Genomic DNA, 26,737 nt, shown 5'->3' with positions numbered 1-26,737 from the left:
AATGTGATAAATGATTAAGGCTACATGCACACGACTGTGCCCTTTTTTGCAGTCCGCAAACCGCGGATCCGCAAAAAAAAAACTGAAGTCGCAATTTGCGGAACGGAACGGGCGGCCCATTGTAGAAATGCCTATGCTTGTCCGCAAAACGGACAAGAATAGGACATGCTATATTTTTTTTGCGGGGCCACAGAACGGTGCAACGGATGCGGACAGGCCCCATTGAAGATGCGGCCCCATTGAAGTGAATGGGTCCGCATCCAAGCCGCAAAAACGGCGGACCAAAACAATGGTTGTGTGCATGAGGCCTTAATGTGATAAATGAATGATAAATGCTGGGGGGGTCTTCAGCATTTTCCGCACAATCTTGACAGAAATCTTGCCATGGGGCTAATCTCCTGGAATATGCTCCATGTCAGGTTGGAAACTGTCTGAAAGGGCAGAACATAGCCAGGAGCAGGGCTTGACAATATTTTTGTTCTACTACAATTAGGACACAGCAGGGAGGCTCCTGCTTCAGCCACTTGTGTTATAGACAGTCACAGGACTGTGAGGATGAAGGAGGAACATGGCTGTTATCCTTGGACAGAGACAATTTCTTTATATATTTCTCTCTTTGTTTTAAAGGACGTTTCTGGGAGTTTAATATTCATGACCTATCTTCAGGATAGCTGATCATTATCTGATTGATGTGGGTCCAACACCCAGCACCTCTGCTGATCAGCTGTTTGAAGATGCCATAGTGATCCATTGAGCAATGTGGCCTCACAGCTTACCAAGAACAGTGCCATACATTACATAGGGGCTGTGCTTGGTATGGTAGGGACTGAGCTGTGCCTAGGCTACACGATCGATAAAGATGACATAACTGGGTAGGAAGCGGCTGCAACACTCATTGAGTGCCATGGCCTCTACAAACAGCTGGTAGGTGGCGATTTCTAGACTAGGAACACCTACCGATCCACTATTGACTTATTCTGAGCTCTTGACTTAAAATCTCTGTTGGTCCTACAAGTTACAGTATTAATGCATTCCAGGACGACCATCGTAAGTTGAAAACATAACTTGAGGCCCTGAGGGGAATTTCTAATTCCATCAGTGCTAGATACATCAAATAGTTATACATGTATAAAATATAAAAGTCAGGGATAGATGGCGGAAACGGTAAATCACTTTCTGTGATAAGAACAGTAGCTTCTTCAGGGTCCTGAAATAACACCATGGGCAGAATGGGAGCTTGAAGTGGCCCTGGAAAAAAACTAAAAGTGGGTCCAATTTGACAAGGCGGGGCAACACATGTAGACAGGGACAAAAGCAGTAGGTGGTGCCTGCAATACTGTAGTGTAGCACATAACACCGCCCCAGCAGAACCACATAGCACAGTGCAGCATAAGATACTGCTTCCTTCACCACAGTATTCAACTCTATCACTGTCCTCAGGACAGTGATACATTTCCGTTCAGGAGGACACAAAAGTACCTGATACCCCTAGCGTTAATAAATGCTTAGAGCATCAGATCGTTATGTACCCAGCCTGATGCCGTGAGGAGGACTGGGCATCGGCCCACCAGGAAATTTCCCTATAGGGTATATGGCCAGTCCGCCCCTGAATAGCACACATGGTGCACTGGTAGAGAGCAGTAAAAATCTGTAATACTGTACTGTAACGAGGCCATACTAGACAGTCAGTCAAGTGCATATGACTCTGAATTACAGGGGTTTCAATAAATACCCAAGGTTAGGATCCAGGCTGTATGACACATTGGATGTTGAGGAAAGACCACTGTACATTTGATTATTGTATCCTGGGGCCATTGTAACTTGAGGGACCACTATATTCATGTTGCTGTTATCTGATGTTCTGTGTACCATTCTGTCATAGGTTTAAAATGATAGGCTCTGCGTTATGGCTACATGTTGGGAGTATTCCCCAGGTAGACCTCAGATGTAGCCATACAGGAGCACACTTCACGCATTGGCCAAAACAAGGTCTAACTTGTGGTAAGCGTTGTTTTGTGATGGCCGTGTGTACAGGAGAGCTTAGCCTGGGAATGTCTTGAGGCATGGTTATGGTGAGGCTTGGCACTGCTAGACAGTCAGGATGCTGGGATATCGGTCAGACAGCATGTGCTTACCCTGTGAGACATCTCATACCAAGCAGATGAGAGGAAACAGGTCTAAACACATAGCCCTGTTCCTGGGAGAATCATTCGGTCGTAGCATCAGCCCACAGAAATAAACAAAGGGATAAAGTTACTTCCAAGTACTGCTGGCTTAGCCGTGTCCTGGGAGCCAATAAACTGCTTATTACCGGGTACCGCAGAGAGCAATGGCTACTTGGCTTAGAAGTCTCCTGTGGCCTATCCTACTAAATGCTTACATTACTAGGATTTAACATACGAATGTCTAGGGAGGAAGACACGCCAGTCACAGTGAGGCTGGATAGACTTTCATAGCTCACTCACATATGCTTTGGCCTAGTAAGTTATTGGGGAGATTTATTAAACTGGTGTAAAGTAGAACTGGCTTAGTTGCCCATACAACCAGATTCCACCTTTCATTTTTCACAGCTCCTTTGAAAAATGAAAAGTGGGATCTGATTGGCAACTAAGCCAGTTCTACTTTACACCAGTTTGATAAATCGCCCCCATTGTTTTTATAAAGCTTTATACGGCCGTGTACTCTGTCCACGGGGTGCACACAGACCACATCCGTTATTTGTGGACTGCAAAACGGATACAGTAGTGTGAATGTAGCCTAATGTGCATATTATAAAATAGTAATAATAATAGAAATATATACAAAATAATATAGTCTTGTCGACATCACTTTGATTTTGGTCCGAGTTTTAATTTAATTTCTTTAGAGCTGAATGGGCATTTTGTATACAGTCTAGCTTCAGGCAGATTGTCTGTTGCTCCCTAGCATTTGTACAGTAAAACAAAATGTAAGAGCACATTTCAAAATTAATGAACCTTAATGAAAGAACTGGCTTAGTGGCCCATAACAACCAATCAGATTCCACCTCTGAGTTTTTCAGAGCTACTTTAGAAGACAAAATCTGATTGATAAATCTCTCCAAAAGTTTCTTCTTTTTGTGATTTCGGAAGCCTATATTCTGCAATCTGCCATAAATACCAGGACCTAAAGGGTTGTCTACAAAGTGAGTTCTTCACATGGAGGCCCCAGATCAGGCCATTAATGGTTGCTGCAGAGGAAATGAGGACACTTTTTTCCATGGGAGATAACAACTTATCACTCTGGTCTTATTATATAGTAAGGAGAGGTCCCGGTCTACAATCTCTATAAAAAATGTAGGCACCACTTGAATATTTGAATCAAGATTGACACTTGTGGAGATTGCTTGTGTGTCTTAAGATGGGTGAGGAGTCAGGTCCACAGATCTTGAGCGGGGACAGGAGGTACCATTTGGGAGTTCTGTTTTGTGAGTTGTTCCCCCTCTGCTCTGCCTCATTTGAGCGTCAGTCTAAAAGTCAACTGCCGCTTGATGGGTCATATGGCCCCAAAGGGTATGTTCTATGACCAGAGCTTCCCAATTAGCAATGCTCATCGGCCATTCTTTAAAGGGGTTATCTGACCCCTGAAATGCCCGCCCCCAGACTTCACCTCCATGGAGGAGGAAGAGAAACTATTCATACTGGTGGGAGGTAGAGGAGAACAGTGACCATATATGTACAATAGGTATTACTTCCTGCCATAGACTGAGAGGAACGTGTGGATATACCATGGACTTCTATATCCTAACCATAGATGTGTCCCTATACCCATCCCTACCCAATTACTTCCTACTTGCTTTCGCAGTACTAATATGTATTTAGTCCTGCCAAGAAAGCTGATTTGAATTTAGGCATAGATATAGACAGATAGATATAAATGGACAAACGGATAGATAGAGAGATATAGATAGACAAATAGATAATTAGACAGACAGATACATAGAAAGATAGATAGATATAGGACAGATAAATAGAGATAGATAGATCGATAGACGGGTAAATATAGTAGATAGATATCATATAGACAGAGATAGATCGATAGATAAAACAAAAAGCAGCACAGCAGTTGTAAAAATCGGGCGCAATCCCTCATGGACAGGAAGCAACAAAGTCCATAGATAATCTCCAAAAGACAAATAATGAGGCAACACTCCAACGTAGATAAAGGGTGTCCGACCCGTTCATTCCCCTGTAGCAACGTTTCAGCCCAACTCAATAGGGCCTTTGTCAAGCAAACAAATGATGTCAAGTACATCCTGAAATACCCACAGGGATTAATACAAACATGATTACATAATTAGTTGGTAGTATTTCAATTAAAGTGTAATTCCATACAAAACATGATTCCACATTCATAAGAATATTTCTGAAGTGTAACATCATGATTAATTTATTACACATTTCATTCCAAATTATTTCTGATGTGTACAGTAATTCAATTCATAGCAGAAAGTGCCAAGTGCATTCATTGTAAGCTTACACCTCCTGTGTAAAGTGATTAAAGTGCAATATAAGAAAAACAGCAACAGCTGTTATAATTAAAATCAAAACCAAACACCTACTGCATCGTTGGTGGTTCCAATGTCATAGCATCCCCGAACCGCTACTGCGCATGTCCAGGCGTCCCGTGTTGTCTCAATCCAGCACTTGCTGGGACGCACATCATGTGACCAAGGAGCATCATCACGTAGGCCACGTGAGCGCTCCCAAGGTAACACAGGTGTGTCCGGGGGAGGGAGGAGAGAGATCCGCTCAAAATCACCTGACCAGCCCAGTCACATGATCAGGGCACGCACATGTAAACACAAATTAACAATAGAATACAGGATATACTTAAACCGGTGTGGCACAATAAGAATGTGGAGAAAGTATTGATCATGATCAACATATAGATATAGAGTAGATACATCTTACAATTAAATTAAACCTGGATGTAAAACATAAGGGTTCTATTATATGTGCATAATGAACTTACCCAAAAAGGGGAGAACACAAGAGTATGGGAAGAGGGAGAAATCGACCATAGTTGTTGGCCAGACTACTCCCACTAGTGAGATAAGTAGGAGATCCTGGGATTGGGTGCGAGAATTCACCACTATCGATGGCTGAATTATCAGCACCAGTTATGGTCCCATGAAGAAGGGCACAAATACATGTCGATCAGCAAGAGACCAAGTTCTCATCCCAGGCACCCCAAGTAAAACCACACTGATTTAGCAGCATCAAGACTTAGCACAAAATGGACCCAAATATCTTAAAAATGATATATAACAAATATAACAAGAATGATGTAACACATCCAAATTGTGTAGATGCCATTCTAATAATCATTCCTGGGAGTCCAGACCAGTAGAAATATGGTTATGTAGATTAGATCACAAAGCTGAACAATCAAATTGTAGTGGTGGTGAAATGACAAAGATGATATCAATCTAAAATTAAAAAAGAAAAAAGGTGTAAATTTACTGTATAATACAAGTAATATAAATACATTCAAGGTAATGATGACATCATAGGTAATAACACACAGATAGTCAAGATGAGAACATTCAACTGCAGTAAACCATGTTGAACCCCACATCTGAGGGTCTGTAATCTGTGAATCCCTTGGAGTTCTCTCTCACCACCTCTTCTCAAAGGTGGAACATGATCAAGGATTCTGATTTAGATAGATAGATATATTCAGTTAAATAGATAGATATGGGACCGATAAATAGATACAGAGATAAAAAACGAACTCCACGGCACTTCCAAAAAAATTTATGCGTTTATTCACCAAATAGCAGCTATTTGGTCAATAAACGCACACATATTTTGGAAGTGACGTGGAGTTCGTTTTTATGTGTTTTATGGTTGGTGGATCGCCAACCATATAACATGTGCTGCCTGCAAACTTCGTTTTTTATGTCTATAGATACATAGATTAGATAGAGCCATTTAATCACAGGCGGTATAATGGTATGAAGCTGCAGTGGACTGCGGTATGTGAAGGAAGCCGTGTCATTATGTGGGATATTATAGAAGAATCCGTTTTTTAAGCTCACATATAAAAAGCCGTCATTATTTATTCATGTTTAATTTTTGCCCTAAAGCCCATATTAATCCAGACAGTTTCCCACGCTTGCTGGGAATTTAACCTTCCGTTTCCTGCCTTGCTCTCAAGCCCTGTTACAACACAGACTGTATTTTCCTAAGCGCTCACCAGCCTTCAGATCATTGAATTGGCAAGACGTTGGGCTTTTTTTTTCGAGCTACCGTCGGCCTTGTAGAACTGGCAGGGTAACAGAGCGGCTGTGCAGAGTCATGTTTGAAGTGTTTGTGTTTTAAATGGAAAAGTCCTTGTTTTATCTCAGGTCGGTGTAGTCCCTGTAGTGCATTGAATGCATACTGAACAGCATGTGACGTACACACTTGGAAAGGGACACTGCTGCTTATTTTTTCATACAGCATTAAAGAATAAAAAGGGAAAATTTTACTAAATACCCATTTAAGTTTATGGAAGGTGAAATTTACAACAAGCACACTGCCACATCGCCCAGAACTTGCCAAGCAAGGCCAGTCTATAGGGGTTGTCCACTCCCTTACAACTGATGGCCTATCATCAATATCTGATTGGCAGGGGTAGACACCTCACAACGGGACTACATAGCCCCACAAATAAGATATTGATGGCCTTTCCTGAGCATCAGCCATCGGTAATGAATGAGTGGACAACCCCTTTGAAGCAAACTTCTGCTATTGTAAATGCAGGTTCATCTGTGGGCAGCATGTTCTAGAGCAGGAGGAGCTGAGCAGACTAATATAGTTTTATGGAAAAAGATGTGTACACCTCGAATTAAATTTATTGAAATCTCTGCTGTTTCTGAGCTTAGGAGTCCAGTGGGCGGCCCAACTCAGTGATTGATAGCTATCATTGAATGCTCAGTGATGCAGGGTAGGAATGGCTTCGGGACTCTTAAACCCAGCAGAGATTTAACTAAATATCTTCCAGCACAATTTTATACCAATCTGCTCAGCTCTTCCTGCTCTAAGATCCTGCCTGCAGATTGGATTGCACATTCAGCATGAAAGGTCCCCTTTTCTATCATTAATCCAAGTTTAGTTTTACTAATTCAATTAAATTGTCTAAATATATATATATATTTTTTTTTATCTGCAAGAAAGTAGCTAAGATCTCCATATTAAATGCACATGCATCAAAACTGCACTGCCTAAATTAGGCCTAATGAGGCTAAAGCAGGCTGTATTTTTGGATAGCTATTGGCCAAAAGCTTGACTGTCCCATACACATTCACGCTTGCTTAGCCGACTCCGATCCCGTAAACCACCTACGAAAACAGCAAAAATGAACCTCACCAATGCATGCATCCAAGTACATAGCATGCATCAAACTCCACCGGGTTTCGACCTGCTACGCAAAACCTGGTCCATACTAAACAGGATCAGAACCGAGCAGGGGAGCTGTGCATACCTCCTACACAAATGGGGCAAACAACCATCCCCACTCTGTGATTGTGGAAATAACGAGACTATAAAACACATCATAGAAGAATGTCCAACAAGGTCCTATGATGGCAGCCCAGAAGATTTCCTGATGGCAACCAATGAAGCGATTGAATATATAGACAAATTGGATGTTTGTCTATAAACGGACAAAGCCTGCTCTGTTCCACCCTGCCACACCTACATATTCACTCTGCTTCATTATTGTTACCTTATTTTGCTAAGTGTTGAGTTTATGCATGTGTATATGTCTATGGATGCGCTTATGCATTTTTATGTGTTGCTATTTTAGTGTCTATGCCATACGATAAATAAATCGGTTTAGCTGGGTGTGCATATATTCTGAATATGTAGGGTGGACCCCACTGATCTCTTCAATACGACCAACCTTCTACTGTGTATTGACCACCCCAGCTGTCACTCAACAATAACTGTCAAGGGAGATGAGGATTGGGCTTTTGGATTTCAACATGCCCAGTCCTTCTGTGGTCAAAAGAGAAAGCTGTCTGCCGAACACTGCAGCATATCTCCGCAAGAACAAAAGGATTTGTGTGTTGGAATCCAACAGTCTGATCCTCCAACATCTTCCATCCACAGAGTCATGAGATCCCCATACACATTAGATGGTCTAAGCTAAGGTGTGTGGACAGATTTTGAGTTCAATGGCCGATGTAACAAGACAAATCTACTGCCCCCCTTATCTCCAGATCTCAGGAGTCTGGGGGGTCCTTGTATGACATAGGTCCGTTGGGCACCCTGTCTAATACACCTGGAGCTTGTTAACCCAGATTCACAGGGGCTTTCCAAAAGCCTGTTGCCCAAGTCTCCAGAGCTACTTTCACACTAGCTGCATGCCTTCTCGGATCCGTGCCGCCGGAAGTCTGCTCCGACCCTATTGACTATAATGGGGGCGGGCCGGAGGTCCGGCCGCCTCTCGGTATGTTTGCTGTGCTGCGGCTGGACCTCAGGCCCGCCCCCATTATAGTCAGTGGGGCCGGAGTCATTACAACTATACGCCTTTAAGAATAACGAATAGGAGCGCTAAATTATATACCATGTAATATATCGTGTAATAAATGTAAAAAAACTTGTAATGTAAGTGGAGATCTTCAATGGTGGCTTACCATATTACATGGTAATTACATGGCTTATGATATTTTTTAGGTTTACATAAGTGTATTTGGAGTCTGTATGTGTTTCAGCATCTACACCATGGGTGTAACTGTAAAGATTAGATGATGCTGTCGTCATCATTTTCCATCCATCTTCTTTTATGGAATATCATGAGAGCGTTCAGCTGTTTCAGTAAAGCACCTCTCCATTTGTGTGGAGAGTGCCTGTGTGCATGGCCATGAATGGCCACAGATTGATCAGAATGGCAGGGTAGCCATCTAATAAATGACATTAATAGAAAACAACCCATAAATATATTTTTTTTACTACGCCAAATTGCACCTCACTACACAGATATACACAGTGTCTTGCTCCTCATCCAGCATAGACAACAAAGCTTTCTGTTCATCTCCATAAGACTTGAAAAAGGAGTTCTCTACTCTGAAACGCGTTGCAAAGTCGGACCCCACGAATGAGATATTTGTCGCTTTCCTTAAAGGGGTTCTGCAGTTTGTTTAAACTGATGGATGATCTATCCTCTGGATAGATCATCAGCATCTGACTGGCGGGGGTCCGACACCCGCCCAGGCCAGTTGATACTAGTCGTGACGTCACTGGGCCAGCAGTAAACAGTGAGAAGCCGCGGCGCTGCTGGAGCGCCGCTGCCTTCTCAAACAGCTGATCGGCGGGGGTCCCGGGTGACGGACCCCCACTGATCAGATGCTGATGATCTATCCAGAGGATAGATCATCAGTTTAAACAAACTGCAGAACCCGTTTAAGTCTTTGGGTAACCCCTTTAATATTAATTTAATGATAAATAGCTATCTATCAATATACATCACTATATAAACGTGTTGTCACTAAAAACCATTGTGCTATAATAACTCTAACCAAAAACTGGGGAAAATTGAATGAATATGAAGGAGACAGGTGTGATCAGTTAAAGCTGTATTCAGTAGAGGTCGCATCTACAAGTGACCTCAGCTCTTCTCATCTCCTTGTGCCATCTAGCAATGCGGACCCTGAGCGAGGACACCATCCGACTATTTCTTCAGCAGATTGCCGGAGCGATGAAGATGTTGCACAGTAAAGGCATTATACACCGTGATCTGAAACCCCAGAACATCCTTCTGTCCTGCACAGGTGGTCGCAGGTCCAACCCCAACAATATCCGCATTAAGATAGGTAAGATGTTCACGTATGAGAAAACCTATACATGGGAAAATGGACATTGTGTGGAGCAGTTTGTGAGTAAGACACCTAAGACCTTCTCCCCCTTATCACATCGACCAGAGATTTATGTTCTGATCATCACAATTTATATTTAGTGTATGATGGCATGTTCAGTTTTCCTTAGTAACTCTTGACATTCTAGGGTCTCCTTTTTATAACCGTATAGCATGTAGGTGCCTCACTCCACTTATCCTGGCTTTGTTTCAACTCCCTTTCCTGGCGCCTTGTATACAAGTATTTTATCTACTTATTTATAGCTGCAGTACTATCGTCCTATTCTTCTTGTTCATTAGTCATTGTTTTAAGCCGGTTCCCCACCCATATCTCCTACCGTCTCTTTTATGTGAGGCGAGTGTTTTTCTCTAGACATCCCCACTTGGCTTTTAAGCTGTACTTCTAGTTTTCGAATGAAAATGCACCAGAAGTGTTTCAGACACTTTTTGCGACAAAGGGGCATAGGTCACCAGAAAGCAAGTGTGGGTTCATGGGGTTTTCCAGGAGTAAAATATTGATGACTTATCCTTAGGATAAATCATCAATATCTGATCAGTGGGGGTCCGACTCCCGCTCCCCTTGTCGATCAGCTGCTTGAAGAGGCTACAGCACCCTGGTAAATGCTGTAGCCTCTTCCTAGGCCAGTGACATCATGTTCATCGGTCACATGACCTAGGCACATCACAGGCCTATTAAAATGAATGGCGCTGTGCTGCAATACCAAACACAGCCGCTATGCAATGAATGGCGCGTTGGTCGGTATGCTGTAAGGAGGCTGCAGCACTCACCAGAGCGCTGCAGCCTTTTCAAAAAGCTGATTGGTGGCGGCACTGGATATCAGAACCCCTCTGATCAGATATTGATGACCTAGGTCATCAGTATTCTATAAAATCCCATTAAGACAATTGAGGACAGGTATCATGACTGGCGTTCCCATAAGCCAGTCTTGAGTCCCCTGCACTGGAGTAAGATGCACCTAATTTATTAAGAGACGTGGATTACTCGCATCTCTGGCACTACGTTCTCCAGAAACTCAAGTCTGCACCATCCAGGAACTGGTGTAGACTTCCGCTATAACTTACACCAATTTCTGGCATAAGTTGTAGTAAATTCAGCAGGCGGTGGTCCTGTCACTTTTATTGCCAATTCAAAATAGTGGCAAGCAGCTGAAAAGGTTGTGCAAATTGGGGGGGCATTTATTAAAGCTTTTATGCCATTGTGGTGTAAAAAAAAGTCTCAAATTATGGAGCACGCCATAATTTGTGACTTTTTTATGCCACAGTGGTATAAAAGCTTTAATAAATGTCCCGCAATTTGCACAAAAAATTGAATTTTGGTGCATGATTTTGGTATAAACTTAGACTAGGCAATCTATAGGTGCACCACATATATCATCCAGCTTCAGCCACCGTCAAAAATCTGACACATTATAGTGTACACTGCCTAAAAATTTGGCAGAGGTGCCTCAGAGCGCCTTGTTTCTTATACTTCTCCATGGCAGTAAAATATATTTTTGTACATTTACGTTATATACAGTCTATTGGATGTAGAGTATAAACAAAGTGGGGGAGATTTATTAAGATCTGCCTGTGCTGTGCGGTCTAGATATCCCCTTGATATCTGCCTCAAATGTAAAAATGTACATTGGTTCTGACTTACCTGCTACTTAGTAAGTAACCATGCCAATTTTTCTCATTTACAGCTGATTTTGGGTTTGCAAGGTATCTGCAGAACAACATGATGGCAGCAACTTTGTGCGGATCTCCCATGTATATGGTAATCAGCATCTGCCTGACTCTACTGTCATTATTTGGCCCTAGCTCTGATTAACTTTTCTGCTTTGTCTGGACTGTTACCACACATATTTCTTACAGGGCATCTGTCAGCAGATTTGTACCTATGACACTGGCTGACCTGTTACATGTGCTCCTGGCAGCTGAAGACATCTGTGTTGGTCCCATGTTTATATGTGCCCGCATTGCTGAGAAACATGAAGTTTTATTATCTGCATATGAGCCTCTAGGAACAATGGGGGCGTTGCTGTTACACTTAAAGGCTCTGCTCTCCTTGTAACTGCCTCGTCTTCTGCACTTTAAATGACAGGACCTGGCATTTTGATGTTTTTACTGCCTGGACATGTTAATTAAAGTGGGGAGGGAGCGGCTGTTGCAAAGAGAGCAGAGCCTCTAGGTGTAAAGACAACGCCCCCATTGCTCCCAGAGGCTCATTTGCATATGTTAAATCATCATTTTCTCAGCAATGCGGGCACATATGAACATGGGACCAACACAGATGCCTTCAGCTGCCAAGTGCACATGTAACAGGCCAGCCAGTTTCATAGGTACAAAACTGCTGACAGATGCCCTTTAAGGGGTTATATTCATAATTTTATAGGGCCTCCCAATGCACAAGCTAAATGCGCCCATTTAGGGGAGGCCACTAGGGTGTCCTTTTGGTTTCTGTCTTGCCAGTACAACAAGGTATATTTCTGCAGTGGGGATTTGTAATATGATGGCATAAAATCCCCCAAATAAGTCAGAATAATGTAGTTCTTAACATATTTATTAACATAGCTGAATGCACAGGCACAGTTTCCATTAACTAGAAAATCACATTCTGCAGTGCTTTCCCATTGATTCACAGAGGATAATTTGCTGTTTATCCCTATTTAATGATGGTTTATTAAAGTCATTTTCTTTGTATTGTAAACCTCTTTCCGTCCTCACTTTTATATGCCGGGGTAGTTGAATATTCAGACGCGTTACATGTCGGGGCATTGTTATCAAGACTTGATAACTTGAAATGGAATTTCTTTCTCAACCGATAATTTCTCTGTTAAATATGTTATTAAATTGTCCTTTTTTGTTCAGCTTTTTCAATTGCTATTCAGCAAATCTGGAAAAACTGAAGAACAACCACTGTGTCTGCCTCTCTAAAGTCCCTTTCACATGGGCGAGTATTCCACGCGGGTGCAATGTGTGAAGTGAACGCATTGCACCCGCACTGAATCCTGACCCATTCATTTCTATGGGGCTGTGCACATGACCGGTGATTTTCACGCATCACTTGTGCGTTGCCTAAAAATCGCAGCATGCTCCTCTTTGTGCGTTTTTCACATAACGCAGGCCCCATAGAAATGAATGGGGTTGCGTGAAAATCGCAAGCATCCGCAAGTAAATGCGGATGCGGTGCGATTTTCACGCACGGTTGCTAGGAGACGATCGTGATGGAGACCCGATCATTATTATTTTCCCTTATAACATGGTTATAAGGGAAAATAATATCATTCTGAATACAGAATGCATAGTAAAATAGCGCTCGAGGGGTTAAACATTTTTTAAAATGTTTTTAACTCACATTAGTCCAGTTGATCGCGCAGCCCGGCTTCTCGTCTGTCTCCTTTGCTGAACAGGACCTGTGGTGACGTCACTCCGGTCATCACATGATCCATCATTATTCATTACAAAAAAAAGTCTAAGGCCTCTTTCACACGGGCGTCATGTTTTTTGCCCGGATAAGAGGCGGGTGCGTTGCGGGAAAATGCGCGATTTTTCCGCGCGAGTGCAAAACATTGTCATGCGTTTTGCACTCGCGTGAGAAAAATCACGCATGTTTGGTACCCAGACCCGAACTTCTTCACAGAAGTTCGGGTCTGGGATTGATGTTCTGAAGATTGTATTATTTTCCCTTATAACATGGTTATAAGGGAAAATAATAGCATTCTGAATACAGAATGCTTAGTATAATAGTGCTGGAAGGGTTAAAAATAATAAAAAAGTTAACTCACCTTCTCCTCTTGTTAGCGTAGATCCCGGTCTGTTCTTTAGCTGTGGACTGAATGACCTGAGGTGATGTCAGATCACATGCTCCAATCACATGGTCCATCACCATGGTGATGGAGCATGTGATCTGACGTCATCAAAGGTCCTTCAGCCACAGCTAAAGAACAGACCGGCCTCTACGCGAACAAGAGGAGAAGGTGAGTTAACTTTTTTATTATTTTTAACCCTTCCAGCACTATTATACTAAGCATTCTGTATTCAGAATGCTATTATTTTCCCTTATAACCATGTTATAAGGGAAAATAATACAGTGAATAGACTGTCACCTAGAACCCATGCGTGAAAATCGCACCGCATCCGCACTTGCTTGCGGATGCATGCGATTTTCACGCAACCCCATTCATTTCTATAGGGCCTGCGTTACGTGAAAAACGCACAAAGAGGAGCATGCTGCGATTTTCACGCAACGCATAAGTGATGCGTGAAAATCACCGCTCGTGTGCACAGCCCCATAGAAATGAATGGGTCAGGATTCAGTGCGGGTGCAATGCGTTTACCGCACGCATCACACCCGCACGGAAAACTCGCCCGTGTGAAAGGGGCCTAAGTCAAAACGGATCCGTCTTGACTTACATTGAAAGTCAATGGGAGAAGTTTCCTTTTTTAATTGCACCATATTGTGTCAGTGAAAAATGGATCCGTCCCCGTTTACTTACATTGTAAGTCAGGACGGATCCATTTGGCTCCGCATCGCCAGGCGGACACCAAAATGCTGCAAGCTGCATTTTAGTGACCGTCTAAAAAATGCAACGGAGACCAAACGCTGCCAAATTGATGTATTCTGAACGGATCCTTATCCATTCAGAATGCATTGGGGCTGAACTGATCCATTTTGGGCCGCTTGTGAGAGCCCTGAAACGGATCTCAAGTGGACCCAGAAACGCCAGTCTGAAAGTAGCCTAAAGCTGGCCATGCCCTTTAGTAGTCGGCTGACAACTATTGCTCCCGATCCCCACCACCATACCTATGTACACTTGGCTTAGTGCATATGTACTGAACGGGTAGAAGGAAGCAAGCCGCACAGAACAAAAGGACGAGGCATGTTGAAATCCAACTGCCTGATGCTTATCTTCCCAACATCTGCCATCGGCACCCCCCAATAGACATTACATGGCCAGGCGCTTGGCTGTGTTCAACCAACATGAATCTAATTTTTATAGCCAGCTATAATGTAAGAATTATTGGGGTGGGGGTTCTCTTTAATAAAGTAGAGTGCACTCTGTGTAGGAGAGGACTGAAATGAGGCAGCTTGCAGTACTGTCCCCTGACTGCTTTATGGGATGATTTTACCCATATCTGCCAGTAAGGTGATGTTTCTGCTAAGTAGACAACTGGCAGACTCCCCGAATTGATGGGTATTCATATTTCCTAGCAGCGCTCATTGTCAGTCACGTCCTGTGCTGTTTCATGAGCTGGGCTGCAGGGCCCTTTGTTATTTGGGCTCTTGCCTAACCACTGACACCTGAAGAATAAGATCCTAAGCAGATATCTTATAAAGAGGTCAGATTCAGGGGAAGCATTCCTCATTCCAGCATATGTGTTCTCAATTTTATTCTCCCCATCCAAAAACACACGTTTAAAGGTCTGGTAATAGCTCAAGTGCTGGGACTACACGGCTCCATCTGTTGTGCAGTGGATGTGAATGGGAGCAGTAATCAGCTCCATCCATTGCACCATGGACAGAGCTGTGTAGTTCTAGAACAGCTGATGGTCGGCGGTGCCAGTTATTGGACCCCTGCCAATCAGATAGTTGTGGCTTATCCTGACACTGTAGTGATGGTGTGACCTTGCAGGATGACTAAAGATTTTAGCCAAACCAAGAGTCTTCTCCAAAAGGAGAAGGAGATCCATCTGCTGTGCCCCTCATCAGTACAGAGAAAGGTGCTTGGTTGGCTAGGTGAGAGACCTTTTACATTGGTCTTGGGAGGAGGTACCCTTTCTTCTTGTATAGAGCGCCATAGCTGGGGTAGTCTTACAAATACTACAGTTGACTTTTGCCATGGAGTCGATTTTGGGCCAGAGGTATAACTTATATATTTTGTGTGGATGCTGTAAAATATTGGTTAACATTAGCATACCCCATAGAGTAACAGAGCAGCAACACTACAGATAAATGATCATTGTCTCGTTGGTTTGCCAGGCACCTGAGGTAATTATGTCCCAGCACTATGATGCCAAGGCTGATCTGTGGAGCATTGGCACTATCATCTACCAGTGCCTGACTGGCAAGGCTCCATTCCAGGTAAGTCTCTCTTGAATACCACCACTGGTTGTGAAATTGATTTGCTCCTGACATTTTATGTTTTTATGTTAATTGCCTTCCTCGTACAGTACATTTTTTTTGTATAAAGAAAGGTAATCGGGATCACAGTACACCTACACCACTGTTGTCCACATTACAACCTTTGAAAGCTGTTACCCTTTTGCTAACCCCGATCAGATGAGCTCAGGCCTTCATCAGGCCCTTAGACAGGGCGACAAAAGCCTCATATGTCAGCTCCTTTTAGTAGTTTACATCCCTGAGAGAAACTGACACCTGTCTGTGTAATGAGAGCCACCAATGTCTCGTGCCCTCTTCAGAACTGGCATACATACTGGAGTCTAGAACATGAACACTTCTGAAGGAAACACAAGCTGTCTTCAGAATGGCACACATTGATAGATATGAACATGGAGGCTCTGGGATACATTGAAGTGATAGGTGTACAAGAAGTTACTCCTCCGTCCATCACCCAGTCCAAAACACGTATATTTGCCGCAACATGTGTACCGGGCTTTATAGACTTCGTAGTGGCCTGAGTAATTGATTACCCTGTACAGAGTGGTGGTATATGTTGATTCTTTAGTAATAATGGGTCATGAGAGTCCCGTGTAGGGTGTTTCTGTTGTTTCTGGTTGGCTTTATTCATTTTGTGAAAAGTTGTCATCTTAGGCTACTTTCACACTAGCGTTCGGGCGGATCCGTTCTGAACGGATCCGCTCATAATAATGCAGACGGAGGCTCCGTTCAGAACGGATCCGTCTGCATTATATTAGCAAAAAAAAGCTAAGTGTGAAAATAGCCTGGGATGGATCCGTCCAGACTTTCAATGTAAAGTCAATGGGGGACGGATCCGCTTGAAGATTGAGCCACATTGTGGCATCTTCAAACGGATCCGTCCCCATTGACTTACATTGAAAGTCTGGACGGATCCGCACGGATCCGCACGCCTCCGAACGGCCAGGCGGACACCCGAACGCTGCAAGCAGCGTTCAGCTGTCCGCCTGTCCGTGCGGAGGCGAGCGGAGCGGAGGCTGAACGCCGCCAGACTGATGCAGTCTGAGCGGATCCGCCTCCATTCAGACTGCATCAGGGCTGGACGGCTGCGTTCGGGTCCGCTCGTGAGCTCCTTCAAACGGAGCTCACGAACGGAAACCCGAACGCTAGTGTGAAAGTAGCCTTAAATGGACATGAAATATGAACACTAACGAAATCAAATCTTCTTTGTACTTTCCCCTGATCATCCTACATGTTAGGCTAGTTTCACATCTGTGGCAGAGCTCTCCAGCAGGCTGCTCCAGCTGGAGTTCTCCCGATCCGGCATTGCAGGATACTGCCTGCTGGAACCCATTGACTATAATGGGATCTGGCAGAGAACAAGCTGCTGGAGAGCTGAGCTGCAGATGTGAACGTAGCCTTGGGGTACATGCACACGGTCAGGATTAATGTGCGGAAAGGCAAATCTGTGCGGTCAATCCGCATCAATTGGTGTGGATTTGAGTGCAGATTCAGTGCGGATTTTCCTAAGTGAATGAAGAAAATCCCGTCAGGAAAAATAAAATAAATCGACATGCTGCGGATTTTAAAATCCACAACGCAGGTCGAAATCCGCGCGGAAAAGATCTGCATCGTGTGCATTGAGAATTTCTCATAGAATACAATGTACATGACCTACGGTGCAGATTTTCCACACAAAATCCTGATCGTGTACATTTAGCCTTACTCTAAACTGACGTATCATCCCCATAGCTGTCCAAGTAATGTTCAGGTACCCATTATAAGCCTAATAACCCCATTAGTATGGATATTTGACTTCCCCTAACTTTACAAGTTGATCAAAATTAATGATTTCAACCAAAACGATCATTCATCTGGTGAAATTTAACAAACGAAAATTTTTGCCAACCAATGAAATACCATCCTCTTCTGAAAAGAAGTTGTCCATGTTTGAAATTTCTGTCTGGTTCCTAAAAAGGTCGTTCGTTCTTCACCCAATGCCATTGAACATCTGTGGCCAGTCTGGACTAAAAAAATGTATGGCCGTGTCTGCAAGGAGATCGTTTCAATTCAAATGTTTAATATGTAGACAAAAATCAAACAATTTAATTGAAGTATTATTCTTTTAAAATATGTCATAAAGCTTGCTCCAGCAATAATCTAAACCTCAGGCATAACGCAGAAGACTGCCAGGCATGCCTGTACCTGACTATCCTGGCAGTAAATAGTCTCTAACAAACACAGTTTATAGGTTGAGCTTGAAAAAAAAAAAAATTCTGGAATATTTAAAGGGGTTGTCCCATCTGGGACATTGATGGTTAATATCACTAGGATATGCTATCAAAGTATGTCAGAAAGGTGCAGGTTCCTCCTCGGGCAAGGTCAATTGATTGCATAGTTGTAGACCATTGACTCGCAAGGAATAGTAAGGAAAGTAATCACCATCCGCAATGGATCTGCTTTCTGCTGGAGTTACAAGTGGGCACTGGCATTCGTACGTCAGTGTGTTTCTCCAGGAACAGGACCATGCCCTTGTATTGAACTTCTGAGGGAAAGTCCAAGCACCGTCTTCAAAAGCACAGCTCTAGTGACCTCTCAAGTTCTGTGAAATCATTGCATCATCAGAGTCCACCTCAATATATGGAATCCTGTTCACTCTGCTACTGAACAGTTCACGTAAATCACCTGTTCTTCACTTTTTTTGGCTGTAGAAGTGGATGATGCAAGCCTTTCAGTGTATTACCCATATCCTGTCGTAGATAATTCACACATTTTGGATGTAATGCCATGTTTTGCCTCCATTACACAATAAGTTCCTGGAAGGTTTGCATAATCTTTTTCTATCAAATAAAATGCAAGCTCTTCAGGACATTGACCAACAAGTGATAACCTATGCTTATTGCCATCACTAGCTGATTGGCACGGGCTCAATGCCCAGTACCCCCGCCGATCAGCTGTTTGGAGGAAGTCAGCTAAGAAAGTACGAAGCTCAGTCAACTGTGTAGTGGACAGAGCTCATCACTGCAGCATTGCTTCAATTAACCTCAATGGGAGCAGCACTGTACCGTAGTAGCGAGATCCCCCCAGTACTGCGTTGACGGAGCAACTTAGTTCCAGCACCGACTTTTGGCAATGGAGCTACACTCGAACAGGCAGGGAACAAGGTGCAGACCTCACTGATCAGCTACTAATGGCCTGTCCTGAGGATAGGCCATCACTTACTAAAGGATGGACAAACCCTTTAAATAAAAACAAAAGATACTGCAGTTAACCTCCGTCCCATGAACTGTCCCTGATATACATGAATTGTGACACTTTAGATAGTTCTCGTTATGTAAAATATCAGGCAATGTTGCATAAATCAATAATACAGGCAACCACAAAAAAACTTTGTAATATGTTTTATCAGTGAAAAATGCTTTAATCCTGTTTAACTGGATCTAGAACCCTATACTGTAGGGTTTTCACATGGTGCCTGGAATATGCTGCTGCCTGTTCAACTGGTTTTTCAAACCAAAACAGAGATTGGGAGTCATTTCTCATGACCCTCTACACCAGTTTTTTGCTGTAAAAAAAGTTGCACACCCCATGTTGTGACTTCTTAGGTGCGTTCAATGTTTTTTCACCGTCCTTGCCACTGCAGAGTGGCGGGGCGTAGCAGGGACGGGGCCATTGGCTCCCGCAAATTCACCAACACTTACTCCTGTTTCCAGGTGTAAATTACAATTGAAACTGACTCCGGTCAGGAGCTGGAGTAGATTTTAGTCTAGGTGCATGGACTGCCGGAGAATGCGCCTAGTTTATGACAAGTCCTGCACCTCGTCATAAATTAAGCGCGTCCTCCAGCAGTGCAGGGGTATCAAACGCCGGCATAAAAAGTTGGTCTTTGATAAATGACCCCCATTGGGTCCTTTCCCTATCTGATCTAGTTTTACTTGTTTGCTTGAAATGCCATAAAAAAAACATACACACAACTTAGTATATATAGGGTTGTCTTTCCCTATACAGTAGGCCTCTATAGCCTAGGAATTTGAAACCTTGTGCTGGGCCCCACATGTTTCCTAAAAAGCAGCTCATAAGCAGAACTCAGCAGTCTCTCTTTCCATTGTTAACTCTTTCAGAACTGTCTGGAAACCTAATTCTTGTTTATATCTATGGTATCCTTAGCACTTGACTTTCTAATAAATCCTCAGACCAAACGCTAGATCTTCTTGTTGTTGTGGCTCTCCACCACAAGCAAACTGCTAGAACAGAATAATATGAAATTGTACATTTTTATTGTTTGCCAGAGAATGATATAAAGTATTCCATTGAACTGTCCTAAGGCCTCATGCACACGACCGTATGTATTTTACAGTCAGCAAAATACGGCTACTGTCCGTGTTGCATCTGCATTTTTTGGTGGACCCATTGAATTAATTGTTTCCGTGGTCCTCATTTTGCGGCCAAGTACAGGACATGTTCTATCTATATGCGGAATGGAAATACAGATGCGGAAAGCACATGGAACATCCATGTGCTTTATGCATCCGCATGTCCATTCTGCAAAAAGATAGGATTTGTCCGCAAAATGCAGACCACAGAACCATTGAAGGCAAGGGGTCCACAAAAAAAATGTGCATATAGACCGCATCTGTATTTTGCAGATCCACAATTTGCAGACTACAAAACAGATATGGATGTGTGCTGGGAAAAACCAGGCTTATACATAGAGAGATACCCATAGTAAAATGAAAAGAGGTACCTTGTTTATGCCATGATGGTAACAGTGGGGCTGGTGCTTGTTTATTCACCTACCAATTTGTTGAATCAAGCTTGTGTTACACTGGCAGAATGTCTGCCATATCATCGCTAATGAGCATTCATAGGACCACTCGTTAGAGATGATCTGGCACTGTAATACTGCTGCAGATTACCCAATGAACCTGCAAACGCTGATTTACCAGGCAATTGTGATTTTTAAGCATGCTTAAAAATTATCGTTTGCCAGCAGCAGCTTGTGCTGTGTAATCACGATCTGCTGCCAGCAAACAACTAGTCAGTATGGGGAAGAATGATGGCATTAGTGATCACTGCTCCCTATACTGTGTAGGTAAGAGAACGTCGGACCATAGAATCCAAGCTTGTGGACAACAAGGGGCGCACTTTTGCAAGGGGCGCACTCCGGGTATTATGAAAATAAAAATACTTAACTATTACTTTATTATAAATACATTCCCAAAAGTCTTTCTTTAGTAATTATGGTTTGTTTTGTCTAGGGAGCAGTCATTAGGAGAAATAAAATGGCCGCCGTCCTATTAGTACACACAAACCTGTCCTAATCACACAGGAGGATAAGTTACTTCACAACACTGAGGTAAAGAGCTACCTCATCCTCCTCTCTGCTCTGCTTGTCTGGGATTATTATTCTGAATACAACTGATAAGATCTTCAGCTGAATCTCTGAAGGAATGGAGAAAGTGAGGAGACATGAAGTACAGAGAGGACTGACAGGACAGACTGTGGTAATGAAGGGTGCATACAAGGACTGCTGCTCATTAGCCCCACCCCCACCTCCTCTCTGTACTTCATATCTCCTCATTAACTCCATTCATACAGAGATTCAGCTGAAGATCTTATTAAACTGTATTCAGGATCATAACCCCTGACAAATAGGAGATAAGGCAGCTCTTTAGCTCAGTGTTGTGAAGTAACCTTTCCTCCTGTGTGATTAGGACAGGTTTTGTGTGTACTAAAAGGATGGTGGCCATTTTATTTCACCTGATGATTGCTCCATAGACAAAATGAGCCATTATAACTAATTAAAGGTATTTGGGAATATATTTATAATAAAGTAATATTTAAGTATTTTTATTTATTTTTTATTCCCGGAGAACCCCTTTAAAGGGGTTGTCCGAGTTATTTTCTATATCCTTTGTAGGTTTCGAACTAGGCAAAGGACTTTACAATTCACTTACTTTATCTCCAGTTGCTGCTTTTTTCAGATTTCACTGAGGGTCACATGACCTGTGATGTCAGCCTCTCTCCCTGCTTTGTGATGTTTCATGCACAAGCCTGAGAAAGCAGATGTGTGTCTGTGCATGAGACCGTCACTGTGCTGGCCACGCCCTTCTGCACTGCCATCTGATGCTGTCTGCTCTCGCCCTGGATTCTTAACCCCTTCAGTAGCACAGGCTCCAGGCTGAAGGCTTTACTGAGTAGCTGCAGGCAGTAACATAGTATATAAGGCCTAAAAAAGACATTTGTCCATCCAGTTCGGCCTGTTATCTTGTAAGTTGATCCAGAGGAAGGCAAAAAAAAAAAAACTGTGAGGTTGAAGCCAATTTTCCCTACTTAAGGGGGAAAAAAATTCCTTCCCGACTCCATTCAGGCAATCAGAATAACTCCCTGGATCAACGGCCCATCTCTACTAGTTATAGCCTGTAATGTTATTACACCAGAAATATATCCAGGCCCAGCTTGAACTTTTTTACTAAACTTACCATCACCAACTCCTCAGGCAGAGAGTTCCATAGTCTCACTGCTCTTACCGTACAGAATCCTCTTCTATGTTTGTGTACAAACCTTCTTTCCTCCAGACGCAGAGGATGTCCCCTCGTCACAGTCACAGTCCTGAGGATAAATAGATGATGGGAGAGATCTCTGTACTGACCCCTGATATATTTATACATAGTAATTAGATCTCCCCTCAGTCATCTTTTTTCTAAAGTGAAAAACCCTAATTTTGATAATCTTTCAGGGTACTGTAGTTCCCTCATTCCCGTAATTGCCCTCCTCTGGACCCTCTCCAGCTCTGCTATGTCTGCCTGGTTCACGGGAGCCCAGAACTGTACTCAGTACTCCATGTGTGGTCTGACCAGTGATTTGTATCAAAATGCCCCTTTTGATGCAACCCATTATCTTATTGGCCTTGGCAGCAGCTGCCTGACGCTGGTTTTCTACAGCTTAGTTTGCTGTTCACTAAAATTCCTAGGTCCTTTTCCATGTCAGTGTAACCCAGTGTTTTACCATTTAGTATGTACGGGTGACTTGTATTATTCCTTCCCATGTGCATAACCTTACATTTGTCTGTTTTAAACCTCATCTGCCACTTCTCTGCCCAAGCCTCCAATCTATCCAGATCCCTCTCTAGCAATATACTGTCCTCTTCTGTGTTAATTACTTTACACAGTTTAGTGTCATCTGCAAAAAATTATATTTTACTGTGCAAGCCTTCTACAAGATCATTAATAAATATATTGAAGAGAATAGGGCCCAATACTGACCCCTGAGGTACTCCACTAGTGACAGTGACCCAATCTGAGTGTGTACCATTAATAACCACCCTCTGTTTTCTATCACTGAGCCAGTTACTTGCCCACTATACAGACATTTTCTCCCAGTCCGAGCATTCTCATTTTATATACTAACCTTTTATGTGGTACAGTGTCACATGCTTTGGAGAAGTCCAGATTTACGACATACATTGATTCGCCGCTGTCGAGTCTAGAACTTACCTCCTCATAAAAAACTGATTAAATTAGTTTGACATGACCGATCCCTCATGAAGCCATGAGGAGACAAATGCTGAGCACAGGAGGTGATAGACTAGAGGAGTTCTGCAGAGCATTGCACAAGAACAGGTAGGGGGAAGATCCTGTGTGTATCAGCAGTGTAATTTTACAGTTGGGACTTGTAGTCCTACACATACAACATGCTGCTGAGTCTCCCAGCAGACAGACATGTCACTCAGGGCGGCTCTTGTATTCACTCCCTTAGCAGAGCAGGGGGAGGGGCAGAGATTGTTGTTATTGCAGGTAAACAAAGGGCCAGAAGAGAACCAGGGAAATAAGGCTACTTTCACACTAGCGTTCGGCTGTCCGCTTGTGAGCTCCGTTTGAAGGGGCTCACAAGCGGCCCCGAACGCATCCGTCCAGCACTAATGCATTCTGAGTGGATGTGGATCCGCTCAGAATGCATCAGTCTGGCAGCGTTCAGCCTCCGCTCCGCTCAGCAGGCGGACACCTTAACGCTGCTTGCAGCGTTCGGGTGTCCGCCTGGCCGTGCGGATCCGTCCAGACTTATAATGTAAGTCAATGGGGACGGATCCGTTTGAAGATGACACACTATGGCTCAATCTTCAAACGGATCCGTCCCACATTGACTTTCAATGTAAAGTCTGGACAGATCCGCTCAGGCTACTTTCACACTTAGAAATTTTTTTACAATATAATGCAGACGGATCCGTTCTGAACGGAGCCACCGTCTGCATTATATGAGCGGATCCGTCTCAGACGGATCCTCTCTGAACGCTAGTGTGAAAGTAGCCTTAGGAAATAGATATTGTTTTTGCCTAAAACTTGGTTAGCTTAGTTATATATTGATGCCCATCAGATTTACAGTGCTATATATATATTTTTTTCTTTCATAACTCGGACAACCCTTTAATGTTTGATACATTTCCAGGATGAACATCACAAAGCATAGTTCTAAGAGTAGATCCTCCAGAATTATTATTTTATGAGGAGTGCAAGTATTTCCTAAGACAGACCTCAGGAAAGTTACCATTACCTTACCCCTGGCGTAAAAAAAAAATCTGACGCTCGATGTAGTTGTCTCACTGTGTTTGTAGTGTAGCTACCATGAAATCTGGAGCTGTCCTTGAGGTGACCGGAGTCCAATACTTGTCAGGCACATTCTGTTTTTAAATCCGGGGTCCCTCCAGGTCGCTGCTGATATTAGTGTCTAGTATGTCTACTGTATTCTTTTTATGTCAGCCTGCCCCTTCTTAGTGTCGCTCTTCTCTCCTCTCTTTTCTGATACAGAAGGGCAGAATTGCATTTCTTACATAGGTAAAATGGGCATAGTTGTGGGGTAACACATTTTAGGGGGCAGCACATTCCATTCATTTTAAAGGGGTTATCCCATGACTAATGTAAGAAATTAAAATCATACATCATATAGTACATGAAAATCTCTTTTTTAACAAAGCTAGGACCAGCCCTGTACCTCACATGGATCCAGAGATCTCCCCATTCATTGCTCTGCTAGATTTATATCAAGCTGACAGCCTAAGGGGAGTGTCTTTTCCGCTGCAGCTAAGGGGAGTGTCCATGCTCTCCCTATCACAGCTCAGGAGGCCGTTGAAGGATGTAACTGAGCATGTGCAGCCTTCTCAGTGAGCAGGTCAAAGAAATAAGAAAAAAACAAACAGCAGGTGGCGCTATACAGATACATTTTATTAAATAGCTCAGTGGCTGTACTAAATTTTTTATTACATGCAATTACAAAAGTATTCAGAGGTTGTCCCATGAAAATATTTTTCGTGAGACAACCTCTTTTATATAGTGTAGTTATTTTCACCCTTTTCTCTTTATAAAAGTAAGACAAAAATATTAGCAAATATTAGTGCAGATGACGGTAGGAAGGCTATACAATATATGAATGAGTAGATAATAGGGCTCCGCACATCAATATTCTGGGAAAAAGATTTTATAATATTCCCTTCTTCCCTGATATTTGGATTATGAACTGCATCCTTAAGAGATGTCTGGGAATATATTATTTCTAACATGTGCTGGCAGCCTGTCTTCCTTAGGCCTCTTGCACATGACCGTATGAATTTTGCAGTCCGACAAAAATATGGATGACGTCCGTGTGCATTCCGTATTTTGTGGAACGGAACAGCTGGCCCCTAAAAGAACAGTACTATCCTTGTCTGTAATGCGGACAATAATAGGACATGTTCTATTTTTTTTGCGGAAATGGAATGCACGTGGAGTACCTTCTGGTTTTTTTTTGCGGACCCATTGAAATGAATGGTTCCGTATAAGGTCCGCAAAAAAAACTGAACGGACACGGAAAGAAAATACGTTTGTGTGCAAGAGGCCTTACTGAAAGGATCATACTTACCTGCTCCCGCCACTCTGATCCTCTGTGCTGGTCACTTCATCCTCTTCCTCAGCCAACCGCTGGCTTCAGTGGTGACAAGTCTACAAGAGACACGTCACTGCTGAAGCCAATGGTTGGCTGAAGAGGATCAAGTGACCATGCCGGGGATCAAGAAGACAAACCCCGGACTGGAAGATGCAGACCCAGGAGAGCAGGTAAGTATGATTCTTTTACTAGGAGAGACGGGCTGCCAAGACCTGCTAGAAATTATTAAATTCCCAGACAACCCCTTTAATCAGAGCTCCATAGTGACATGGCATGTCCCTGATGAGACTCTTCATCTGCCATGTAGTTAATGTCCGGTACTTGAGATCTACAGAGAGGACCTGTAAGTAACAGCTTGTATTCCCCATGTAAATGAAATGAATGAATTACTAGTAGGTTTTCAATGGGTGTTACCAGTTGCGGGGTGTTCTTACACAGCGACAGATCCAATCAGTGCTATTAGGGTAGGACTGTGTAGGGACTCGCCCCCCAACTGGTAACACTTATCTGGACCTTCACTGCAAGCTGCCAGTAATTCTCTCCTAACTTCTATCAGGAATAATAAAGGAATGACACAACACAAAGCCATAAGAATAGATGCTACAGAATAGTTATTACATGGGGAATGCATGAAGCTACTAAACCAGACATGTCAGGAGGGGGGACATAAGAAGAAGCCGGTAGCATGGTGGCTCAGTGATTAGCATTGATGACAGGAGTCTGACCAAGGACAGCCTCTGCATTGGATTTGTATGTTCTCCCCAAAGCTTTAAGTAACCAGATTTGTCATTCAATTAAATGTGGCCATACACATCAGATAAATGTCAGTCAAACATGGTGGAATCATAAAGTAATCTAATG

At 43.1% G+C, this 26,737-nt stretch overlaps 1 protein-coding gene across 1 annotated transcript in view; it reads left to right on the top strand.

Annotated features, from left to right (window-relative positions):
• The window catches only part of ULK1 (unc-51 like autophagy activating kinase 1), a 95,642-nt gene that overhangs the window by 35,025 nt on the left and 33,880 nt on the right, over positions 1 to 26,737 (top strand). The window contains exons 6-8 of the mRNA XM_044275620.1: positions 9,647 to 9,820; positions 11,565 to 11,638; positions 15,845 to 15,946. Of these exons, the coding sequence (XP_044131555.1) occupies positions 9,647 to 9,820; positions 11,565 to 11,638; positions 15,845 to 15,946 (350 nt within the window). The remainder of the gene's footprint in view (positions 1 to 9,646; positions 9,821 to 11,564; positions 11,639 to 15,844; positions 15,947 to 26,737) is intronic.

This window comes from Bufo gargarizans, chromosome 1, assembly GCF_014858855.1.
Source record: "Bufo gargarizans isolate SCDJY-AF-19 chromosome 1, ASM1485885v1, whole genome shotgun sequence".
NCBI classification, from domain to species: Eukaryota; Metazoa; Chordata; class Amphibia; order Anura; family Bufonidae; genus Bufo; species Bufo gargarizans.
This window is presented reverse-complemented; position numbering and strand designations above follow the sequence as displayed.